General features: G+C 35.2%; 1 protein-coding gene across 1 annotated transcript in view; it reads left to right on the plus strand.

Moving 5' to 3' along the window:
- DTWD2 (DTW motif tRNA-uridine aminocarboxypropyltransferase 2) overlaps nt 1-12,219 on the plus strand; it is a 95,329-nt gene that overhangs the window by 13,423 nt on the left and 69,687 nt on the right. The window contains exon 2 of the mRNA XM_024743380.1: nt 12,004-12,094. Coding sequence (XP_024599148.1) covers nt 12,004-12,094 — 91 coding nt within the window. The remainder of the gene's footprint in view (nt 1-12,003; nt 12,095-12,219) is intronic.

The following is a 12,219-nucleotide window of genomic DNA, read 5'->3' on the forward strand; positions in this document are numbered from 1 at the left end:
GGGGCCTCCTACTGTGTGGAAACCTTTCTTCCTTCACACCTCCCTCCCACTAGTGCAGATCCCGTCCCTATTCTTTTGTCTCTGTTTTTTCTTTTTTCTTTTGCCCTATCCAGGTACGTGGGGAGTTTCTTGCCTTTTGGGAGGTCTGAGGTCTTCTGCCAGCATTCAGTGGGTGTTCTGATTTCTCAGTTCCATGTGTAGATGTATTTCTGATGTATCTGTGGGGAGGAAGATGATCTCTGCATCCTACTCTTCCACCATCTTCTCCTGAATCTAACTTTGGGTTTTGTTTGTTGTTCTTTTTCTACTTCCTTTAGATGTAAGGCTAGATTGATTTTTTGAGATTTTTCTTATTCCCTGAAGTAGGCTTGTATTGCTATAAACCTTCCTTTTAGAACTGTTTTTGCTGTTTCCCATAGATTTGAATTGTTGTGTTTCCATTTTCATATGTCTCCAGATAGTTTTTGCTTTTCTCTTTGATTTCTTCAGTGACACATTGGTAGCATATTAAGTTTCTATGTGTTTGTGTTTTTTGCAAATTTTTTTTATTGTACTTGATTTTTAGTCTCATACCTTTGTGTTTAGAAAAGATGCTTGATATTGTTTCAGTCATCTTAAATTTGTAGAGACTTGTTTTGTGGCCTAGCATGTGATTTATCCTGGAGAATGTTCCATATGCACTTGAAAAGAATGTGTATTCTCCTGCTTTTGGATGGAATGTTCTTTCTTTGACCTTTCTTTGACTTTGACTTTTTCTTCTTCCTTGTCTCTTTCAGCCTGTTAGGTTTATTTATCATCAAATATTTTAATTTTAGTGCTAGGCCTTCTGGGACCTAGGGAAGCTCTACAGAGTTATGTTAAGACTTTTTATTGACATTAAATGCTTATATGGAATCAACAAAATGTATTGATTAAGGGCATACACTTTGGAATTAGAACTGGGTTCTAGCCCCAGCTCTGTTTTCTCTTGAGAAAGTTATTTAGCCTTTCATAGCCTTGGTTTCTTCATCTGTAAATTACAGCAATAATACTACCTTTGTTTGACAGGTTTTGTAAGAATTAAATGAAGGTAAAGTATTTAGCATAGTGCCTATAGCATATGCACATTTGCACAAAATTGTGCAGTTGTTAAATTCTTCCTCTTTCCCTTTCCTCCTTGTTCTCATCTCTTATCTTTTTCTCTTTCCTCCTCTTCCTTCCCCTCTTTTTCTCCCTCCTCCCTCATTCTTTTTCTCCTCCATGAATTATCATTATTATTATTTACAAAATTGGTTTATTTTGTAGTCATCTTCTTCCCTGTTTGGGTAGTTTTTCTAGATTCAGAGATTAAGGGCAAGTAAACAACTTTGTGTGTGTTAATGTTGCAGGTCACCATAATTAAATTGCCTCATGATGGAGAGTTTATAATCCTAGGGCTTTTAAAATACTCAACTTTCCAGCTACAAATAAATATTCCATTGATGAAAAATACTTTCTTTAGGGACATCAAAATCGGTGGCTTATTCATAGCATTCTTGTGTTCTCTTATGTAGTAAAGTAACCCTATCTTAAACCTTATATATTTTTCTCTCTTATATCAAAGAAAATTCTCAATTCTCTTTTGCTCTTTTGAAGAAATGGACCTTTTTATAAATTTAGGAGGAATATTTCCTTAATAACTCAGGTATTCCAAATCTGCATTTTAAAATATAGACAGCTTTTAGGCAAGGGAAAGGAGGAGAAAGAATAAAGAAAATGAAGATGTTTTCTAGTAACACGGTCCCTTCATTCTATGCTATTCTTTGTAAAATATCTCTACTGAGGTATAGCTGGTCCTTGGGACAATTTAACCTCTGACTCCTTGCTTGTCAGGATGGCCATTCATGCTGTCCCCTTTAGTTGACCAATGGCTAAGGAGCATAGAATTCTGCTGCACATGGATCTGGAGGCTTAATTTGATGAATCATGTGGGTAGTCTTTGTTCATTCAATCATTTTTAATTCATTATCCAGTAAAGGCACAGCTTGGGTCATAGAAAAACAATTAGAAATTGTTTCCTCTAGAATTCATAGTGAATTGAATGTGAGGGAAAACATATCTATGTAATAAATATTTAAGACAAATTATGAAGGTATAAAATAAGAGTTTGTAGAGCAAAGAGTGATTTACTTAACTTGCTATTAAGAAAGATGTTTATTTTTTTGTATTTGTTTTATTTCGATATAAGAAGACAAAGTAAATAATAGGATAACTGACTATAGATGATTACTTTATGACGAGATTCTCAGTTGATCTGTCACTTTGTCATTGCATCTCTAGTAGGGGCTTTATATAGATGCTGTATATAGTCATCTCTCTGGACACAAGGCTTTTCCAAGCATCTGGCTCCTCTGAAGGCTTTTTTTTTTTTTTTTTGTGGTACACGGGCCTCTCATTGTTGTGGCCTCTCCCATTGCGGAGCACAGGCTCTGGACGCGCAGGCTCAGCGGCCATGGCTTACGGGCCCACCCGCTCCGCGGCACGTGGGATCTTCCCGGACCGGGGCACGAACCCATGTCCCCTGCATCGGCAGGCAGACTCTCAACCACTGCGCCACCAGGGAAGCCCTGAAGGCTTCTTTAATATAATAACACTTACTAAAATTTTTCTTAGTTATAGATCTTGTAGTAGGAACAAGCTTATCTCTAGGCCAGTGATCTCTAAATTATTTTGAATACATACCACAGTTGGTTAAAATATTTAGGATGTAATTCTAATAGGTGTACATATTTATCTATGATAATATACATTTATCATATACTAATGTATGACTTGCCTCTTAAACCATAAAAAAACATAGATAAAAGGGAAGAGATAATGGTGAAATAAACTATTTAAAAATGTTTTGCTAATTGTGATGGGGTCCTAGTCTTATTATTTAGTATTTTTGAGACATAATATATACTTACAGTAAGGTTTATGATAGTAACTTACTGATAGTAAGATGTGATTTCATAGTTCAAATCATCTTTATAATTTCTACTTTTTAAAGTTATTGTCATCTGATTAGATTTATTAACTCTAATGAAGAGTTTGAAGTAACAGTAAGAAAGGAACAGCTCTGCCATATACTTATTTATTTGTGATTATGTAATTAGAATTCCTTCAGTATAGACTCTTCGTGGGTATATATAGTTTCTTCGTGGGTGCTGTTAACACTTCATGTTATGAAACTCCTCCTTTTCTATTAGGATACTGCGTATCCTGACACATTACCATGTGCTATACCATCTCACAGAGGGAGTGTTATTCTATGTACTAAATATTAGTTGTTTAATTATAAATAGAAGTGATAATATTGATACTATCTTTTTGCACCTCATTGGGCTATTTTACTTAACTCACTTTGGACACCACTCTTCTAAGCATGCCTAGGTCAATGTGTCTCATTTAAAGATATTTATTATCTTTAGAGAGTTACTTCCTCTCCTATAACAGTGATTTTTTTTCTAAGTCTATTGTTCCTCTACTCCTGAAGGCATTTATAAAATAAAATAATGCAGTGATAAAAAACAGATTTAAGGGGTTATGAGAATATCATTTCTTTTACACTTGAAGCAATCAGACATGGTTGAGATTGCTTCTCTTTATGAGATGAAATTTTATTATAATATTATATTAATAATGAAAAGCTGTTTCTTCTTTCATTGATTATATTGGATATAGTTTCAAAAATGTAAAACCTAGAGTTTATTTTACAGATTAAGTTTCTTTAAAGTGACAGTAGAGGGCACTGTGGCATTTCGTTTTTCAAAGTCTGTTTTAAAATTAGAAAGTTGTTGCCATTTTTATGTGTAATGCAGTGTATCTATTCAACTGATCTATTGAAAAGTGATGAAACTCTTTGTTCTTTGCTTTTTCAGTCTATGGGACTAAAAATTTTTTGTTGAGTGTTGGAAAACTTGAGGTGCGTTATCTTTCTGGGTTCTACATTTGCTTTTGTTTAGTGGGTAAAAGAAATTCTTTTAAAGATAGTGATTCTTGTAAATCTATTCACTGATCTTTTTTTTCTTTAAGATTTAATTTTATTTATCTTTGGCTATGTTGGGTCTTTGTTGCTGCGTGCGGGCTTTCTCTAGTTGTGGCAAGTGGTGTCTACTCTTTGTTGCATTGTGTGGGTTTATCTTTGCGGTGGCTTCTCTTATTGTGGAGCACGGGCTCTAGACGCGTGGGCTTCAGCAGTTGCAGCACGTGGGCTCAGTAGTTGTGGCATGTGGGCTCTAGAGCACAGGCTCAGTAGTTGTGGCGCATGGGCTTAGTTGCTCCGCGGCATGTGGGATCTTCCCCGACCAGGGATCAAAGCTGTGTCTCCTGCATTGGCAGGCGGATTCTTATCTACTGCGCCACCAGGGAAGTCCCGTATTCACTAATCTTTAAAGTATGCCTTATTAGTACTATGAGAAAAATAGCTTTCAGTGAATATTATGTTAGAAATTAATTAAACTTTCAAATATTAATTAAACTTTTGGAAGATGTTTTTGTAGGTTTTAGCATCTCTAGTCATATGTCAGATATAATTTTATTTCCCTGCAGGCTGTCAAAGATAGCACACCCAGAGTGACAGATTACCCCTGTTTTACAGCATTCATTTCAGAAGCCAGTCAGTCCTAGTCTGACAGGAAGCCTACGTATTTATTTCTACAACCTTATTGAGAAAAGAAGAAAAAGCTTATTTCGTAAAATTTGTTCAGGGAAATTATTTGAAAATTCCATTTATATGTTAAGAATATAATGAACATTAATTTGTTGTATAGATTTTAAGGAAGATAAACCCCAGTGATAGAGAACAGTATTTACAATACATTTTCAATGTGTTGTAAGTGTTGAAGAGGGAAAAAAAATCTCAGCTCTTACTTTGGTCATTCTGTTATAAGTTAGTTGAAAAATTACATTTTTATTACATTTGCCTGTGATTCAGTAGTTATTCACCAGAACTTTCTTGGTATCTTATTACTAGTTCTATGAAGAAGGAAATTGAAAACCTCTGACACAGTCAGGATCACATAGCAAGACAATGATATTGTCAGTGACATACCTTAATCGTTATTCCCTAAACCTATACCCAATTTACCTGTTGATATTTATTCAGATATTAATTTTTCTTCCTTAGATCTATATAAATTGTAAAAGTAGTTTGATTTTTATTTTAAGATGAATGTTCATTATTTATAAATAATGATAAATAATAAGGTTCGATGTGTAGTTATCTGATCTGTTTTTTTCCTATCATCCATAATAGTTCATAGGAAGCAAGGAACTTTTAAAAAATTTTTTTCTGGCACAGTGAAAACATACACATTCAGTGAGGGCAGTAATCTTTCTCTCTTTTATTGTCCCAAGTGCCTAATGTCTGGTACATAGTTAAGATGTACAGTAAATGTTTGAATAAAATTTTGTTGAATTTACAAATTATTTAATCCATTATTGACTTGAAATATTTAAGCCTTCAAGGATTAAGTTTGAATGTAGGGAGATTTTTTTTTTCCTTTGGAAACATTTTTTATTTAAAAATTTTACTTACTTTTTTGTTCAATTTTTTTAAACTAAAAAATACAAAAACAGTTCATCCATTTCTCCCCCTTCCATCCCCTGCCTCTGGCAGCCACCAATCTTTTCTCTGTATCTATGAGCTTAGGTTTTTTTGTTTTGTTATTTTTTTTTTAAAGATTCCATATATAAAGAGAGATCATATGGTATTAATCTTTCTCTGTCTGACTTATTTCACTTAGCATAATGCCCTGGAGGTCCATCCATGTTGTCACAAATGGCAAGATTTCATTCTTTTTTTATGGCTGAATAATATTCCATTGCATGTATATCACAATTTCTTTATCCATTCACCTACTGATGGACACCTTGTTTCCATATCTTGGCTATTATAAATAATTCTGCACTCAACATGGTAGTGCAGATATCTTTTTGATTTAGTGTTTTCATTTTCTTTAGATAAATATCCAGAAGGGGAATTGCTGGATCATATAGTGGTTCTATTTTTATTTTTTTAAGGAATCTCCATACTGTTTTCCATAGTGGCTGCACCAATTATTTATATTTGCACCAACAGTGTAGGAGGGTTCCCTTATCTCCACACCTTTTCCAGCATTTATTGCTATTCTCCTTGACAGTAGCCATTCTAACAGATGTGAGGTGATATCTCATTGTGGTTTTGGTTTGCATTTCCCTGATGATTAATGATGTAGAGCATCTTTACATGTACCCGTTGGCCATCTGTATATCTTCTTTAGAAAAATGTCTGTTCAGATTTTATGCCCATTTTTCAATTGGATTGTTTTTTTTTTTACTCTTGAGTTGTATGTGTTCTTTATATCCCCTTATGAGATATATGATTTTCAAATATTTTCTCCCAGTGTGTTGGTTGTCATTTCATTTTGTTGATAGTTTCTGTTTCTGTGCAGAAGCTTTTTAGTTTGATGTAGTCCCACTTGTTTATTTCTGCTTTTGCTTTTGCTTTTGGTGTCAGATTAAAAAAATCATTACCAAGACCTAAGTCAAGGAGCTTACTGCCTATATTTTCTTCTAGGAGTTTTATGGTTTCCAGCCTTACACTCAAGTCTTTAAACCATTTTGAATTGATTTTTGTGTATGATATAAGATAGTAGTCCATTTTCATTCATCTGTATGTCCAACCTTCCTAACACCATTTAGAAGAGACTGTCCTTTCCCCATTGTATATTCTTGGCTCCTTTGTTGTTAATTAATTGACCATACATGCATGGGTTTATTTCTAGGCTCTGTGTTCTGTCCTGTTGATCTATGTTTCTATGTCAGTATAACACTGTTTAAATACTAGGGCTTTGTTAGTATAGTTTGAAATCAAGGCGCACGATGCCTCTAGCTTTATTTGTCTTTCTCAAGATTGCTTTGGCTGTTTGGTTTAATGGTTCCATACAAATTTAAGGAATTTTGGTCCTATTCCTGTGAAAAATGTTGTTGGAATTTTGATAGGGTTTGCATTGAATCTGTAGATTGCTTTGGGTAGTATGGACATTTAAAAAATGTTAATTCTTCCAATCCATGAGTACAGAATATCTTTCCATTTATTTGTGTGTTCTGCATTTCCTTTCATTAATGTCTTGTAGTTTTCAATATACAGATCTTTCACCTCCTTAGTTAAGTTTATTCCTAGGTATTTTATTCTTTTGGAAAAAGATTTTAAATTGAGGAGAGCAATTTCTCTGCACTTATTCACTAGTTTGGTAAGAGATGGTTTAACATTTGGATAGCTAGTCACCAGCGTAGTACATGCAGACAATTGTGGAGTAGGAAAGTATGAGAAAAATTGCTGTTAATAACAAATAAGCAAAATTCTTAATTAATTAATAAGGGGGTTAATAAAGGGGACATGCTTTAAAATAAATGGGTAGTGATATTTTATGAGCATGTTAAAGCATAAACCAAAACAATTAGGTTTAGCTTAAATCACAGTTAACAGTGTTTGTACATAAAGTGCTTAGCTGTTTTTTTTTAAGTAAATATTTTCTTCAGTAAATATTTTTTCTCTCTATATGGTATTGCTTACCAGAAAGATCACAAATGATAACAAAGGAAGATCTGAGGGAATTCCCTAGTGGTCCAGTGGTTAGGACTTGGAGCTTTCACTGCCAGGGCCCAGGTTTGATCCCTGGTTGGGGGACTAAGATCCTGCAAGCTGGACGTTGTGGCCAAAAGGAAACGAAACAACAAAAATGTCAAAGGAAGATCTGAGACTCTGAATTTCATTTATAATACAAACTAATTGCTTTAGTAGTAGAGAGGAAGTGAAGGAGTGATCAGTATTTGATATGTAAGAAAATGAAAGGATAGGATAAGAAATTGTGTAGGAGGAGAAAGGAATTTCAAGGTCGAGGTAAGAGGGAATGCAAAGGTATTCCCTCATGTATTCAACAGTATTTATTGATAGCTTACTATGCTAGGTGCTGGGATATAAAAGTGAAAAAAGTAGGTCAAGTCCTTGGCTCTTAGGTAGCTTACATTGTAGAGAAGGAAACTCACCTTAACATGACATGTCAAATAGTGGTAAAATGCCTCTTTCTTACTAATTAGGTTGAACGTTCTTTTTTCATTGCATTTTTATATTTTTTAAAAAACCAGCTTTATTAAGATACGATTCACAGACCATGGCATTTATCCTACTAAAGTGTATAATTTAGAGGTTTTCTGTAATATTAGCAAAGTTGTGCAAACACCACCAGTATTACAATGATTTTAGTAGATTATCTTTGAGTGTCTCTTTACAACATCTTTCTTTTAAGCTGCCTTCTTCTTTTGGTATTGCATCCTGTCCATTAGGCTCCACTAATTATCAGTTGATCATTTTATCATTTCGATACAGTGCCCTGGAGAATAAATTGCTCAGCAGTCTGATCCAGTTAAATTTGGAGAGGGGTAGTTTTTGAGGCCACTCTGAGTTTTTTTTCTGACTGCATGTGTGTTCTTCTTAGCTGTCTCTTTCCATTGTTCTTTCTGATGAACTAGCTGGCCTATGATTTAGCTGTTGCTCTTAATTAAGAAGAGTTATTGTTTTTGAGAGCACCCTTAGGCTTGAACTTCTCACACTCCGTTTCAAATAAAGTCAGTTACTTTGGGGAGAGCTTCAGAGCTCTCTTATAGTCTGCCTCTCCTCCAAGGTGGATTCTCTGAGTCACTGTTCTGGGTACAGGGCTAGTCAGTAGCCTCTGACTTACTGCTTCTGGTGTCGAACTTCTGTCCTACGAGTGAACTGGGGTGAGAACAGTTGGGGTCCCAGCATTTTCAGCCTACTGCACTGTGGTAAAGCTTCTGTTTTTTAAGTGGAGGCTGGGTGGAGGAAGGGAGACTGCTCTGTTGGCCACACTCACCAGGAATTTATTTTCTTCAATTTGGAGTTGGAAGGATGAGAGATGCTGATGGTCTACCTTTCTCTGTGACATATGGTAAGTCTTGATTGAAAGCTGAGAGGAAGCTCTTGGCCACATTTACCTGGAGTGGAGTTTCTGTCAACCTAAACTGGGGCAAGGTAGTAAATGGGTTATGGCTCAAATGCCACAAACTATCCCAATACCAAGTTTTCACAGATTTTCTTGAATAATGTTTCTTCATTTGAATATGCCTTTAGGACAATTTCCAGAGACTTTATTGTTTTAAGTTTTTTTAAAAAAGATTTATTTATTTGTTTATTTTATTTAATTTTGGCTGTGTTGGGTCTTAGTTGCAGCACGTGGGAACTTCGTTGAGGCACGTGGAATCTTTTGTTTGTGGCGTGCGGGTTTCTCTCTTGTTGTGGTGTGTGGGCTTCTCTCTAGTTGTGGCGTGTGGGTTTTCTCTTCTCTATTTGTGGCACGCGGGTTCCAGAGTGCGTGGGCTCTGTGGTTTGTGGCGCACAGGCCCTCTAGTTGAGGCGCACGAGCTCAGTAGTTGTGGCATGCGGGCTTAGTTGCCCCGTGGCATGTGGGATCTTAGTTCCCTGACCAGGGATTGAACCCGCGTCCCCTGCATTGGAAGGCGGCTTCTTTACCACTTGTCCACCAGGGAAGTCCCTCCAGAGACTTTAAATGGTGGTTTTATAAAACAGTATTTGTCAGTTTTGCTTGTTTCACTGGAGTGTGGGTCTCTGAAGCAACTTTCCCTGTTATCCTGGAAGCAGAACTCTCCAAACTATTTAATTCTAAATCTTCCTAAAGATCAAACGTGTCCTTCCAGTAAAGAAATTACTACTTAATTCTAAATCTTCCTAAAGATCAAACATGTCCTTCCAGTAAAGAAATTACTATCTCAGGTAACTTTTTTTCCCCCTATGAACAGAGGTTTTGGTCAGACATGAAACCCAGAGCTATCAATAGCTAAAGCAGTTCTTTGCACTATCCTGTCATACTAAGGACTTTTATAATTACTATATATGTCATGAGCTAAAGCTGTTATTTTAAGTGTTTATTTTGCCTAGTTTTCTGTTACCCACAGAAATCTACAGCTTTCACTCAGCTTGTTTACTTGTTGGATTTTGCAGTTCTTTGGCCCTGCTGATATGTAGATGCTTCCTGCATAAGACATATGACATTTTTGCATTCTTTCATATTCTTAGAATCATATAATTTATAAATATGTAAGTTGATATCCAGTTAAATTCTGATTTTTAAAAAATGGCTTCATCTGATCTTAAATTACATTTTATAAAAGAATTTTACTGACATCTGATCATGCATTGCAGTCATATGCAGAGTTTCATATAAAAATATCAGAAACTTAGGGACTTCCCTGACAGTCCAGTGGTTGAGACTTTGCCTTCCAATGCAGGGGTTGTGGGTTCAATCCCTGGTTGGGGAGCTAAGATCCCATGTGCCTTGGGGCCAAGGGACCAGAACATAAAGCAGAAGCAGTGTTGTAACAAATTCAATAAAGACTTTAAAAAAAATGGTCCACATCAAAAAAATCTTTATAAAAAAAATCAGAAACTTAAACTTTTAGAATTCTAATGTATCTAATTCTCTTCCTCCTCCTATTGAATGGGAAATCCTTTCTAATTGCAGCCCTTGATCTGTTTGTCAGTATACGTAGTTCCATCAGTCACTGCTCCTGTGTTTACTTATGTTTAAGTGGTCTTCTTGGGACCGCTGAAAGACTCTCCATTCCTATAAATCTGCTCACATTCCTGAGAAGGAACCCATTGTAGGACTGAGTAGTCACACGGAATCATTTCAGACATCACTGGAAAACAAGTATATTGATTTTCCTTTGGTTAATCATCCACTCTGGGTTCATTGGTGGAGAGGGCAAGTGGGGTCATGTTGTACAATACATTTCTACCTTTGTGTAAGATATTATCTAGATGATTTCTTCAGCAGGAGCAAAGGTTTGACAGTTTCTTGCAGAATGAGGTGGTAGATATAATTGAACCAATTTACTCACACTGTGTTTTATTAATGTAAGTATTTCTTACCTTAGGCTATAACTCAACATAAGTAAAATTGAGGAAACAGTTGATCGTGATCAGTTTTCTAGTAGTAAGTATGCTGTTGGGAATTTTCTTTAATATAACATTCACTTGTGTACTATTGTAATGGCATGTAACATCTGCCTATAGTAGTGATCCATTGTGAAAATTTACTTCCATCATATACTGTGTCTGGCCGTTTGTTGAATTTCATATTATAAACACACATATTAAATATAGGATATAATGGTAAACTATCCATGTATATTCCTTCAATACCTTTGGAAGGACACACAAGAAACTAATCACTGGTTGTCCTTAGGGAAGAGAATGCACCAGGCTGGAGGACTGAGATGGGAAGTATACCCTTTTATTCCATCTGAATTTTGTAATAAGTATTTTTGAAACAATAGTAAAGCACTAAAAAGTAAGTAAAACAAAAACAACAAAGTAAACAATAACAAAAGGGAAAACAAATGGATAGACTGGCGTTCTGTGGATATAATTCTAGCCAAAAATACTTTGGTGGCCCGTTTGGGTTTCTTCTCACAATTAGTAAGCTCTCCATGTTGACTGATGGCTAAGTTTGATTAGAACTCTCTTCTAGGTGGTAATTATATTCTAATATTTTATCATCATTTTGTTCCCTCCAACTTCAGATGATTTAGATCAATTGCCAGGTTTCTCTTTGACATGAGATCTGTTCTTGATTTGGAATGCAAATTATTAGAAGTGTTTCTTCATGAATAAAAAGAGCATGGTGGTGACTTATGAGTATTCTTCCATTGAAGATAATTAAGGCAAGATTTTTTGAGGTAAAAAAAAAAAAAGATTTTTTGAGGTACTTTGATCTATATGGATGGTAAAAAATTTACTTGAGTCTTTTTTCAAATTCTCATATTGAAAATATGATTGATTAAATTCATTCTTGGTATCATTTTAAAGAATGCAGCTTTAGCAAATCTATATAATGAAGTGAGATTATGTTCAAATTTTAGGTTATTGGTATATAATTTTATTTTAAACATACAGGTTTTCATTTTTTTTCTGCCCTTTAGCCGACCTCAGAAAGTGTGTTTGTGTCCGTTTCTACCAGTGCATCCTCTACACATCTCTACCCACTTGTACATAATTCAGCATCCAGCAGAGGTAAGATGTTATAAAATACACAATTTCAGATAGAATATTAGGATACAAGAGGAAGCATACAGATGAACATACTCATCCCTTTCAGCTCTTCAGCATTTTTGAAAATAAATTGATGATAAATGCTC

Source organism: Neophocaena asiaeorientalis, unplaced genomic scaffold (genome assembly GCF_003031525.2).
Source record: "Neophocaena asiaeorientalis asiaeorientalis breed wild unplaced genomic scaffold, Neophocaena_asiaeorientalis_V1.1 scaffold26, whole genome shotgun sequence".
Lineage (NCBI taxonomy): Eukaryota > Metazoa > Chordata > Mammalia > Artiodactyla > Phocoenidae > Neophocaena > Neophocaena asiaeorientalis.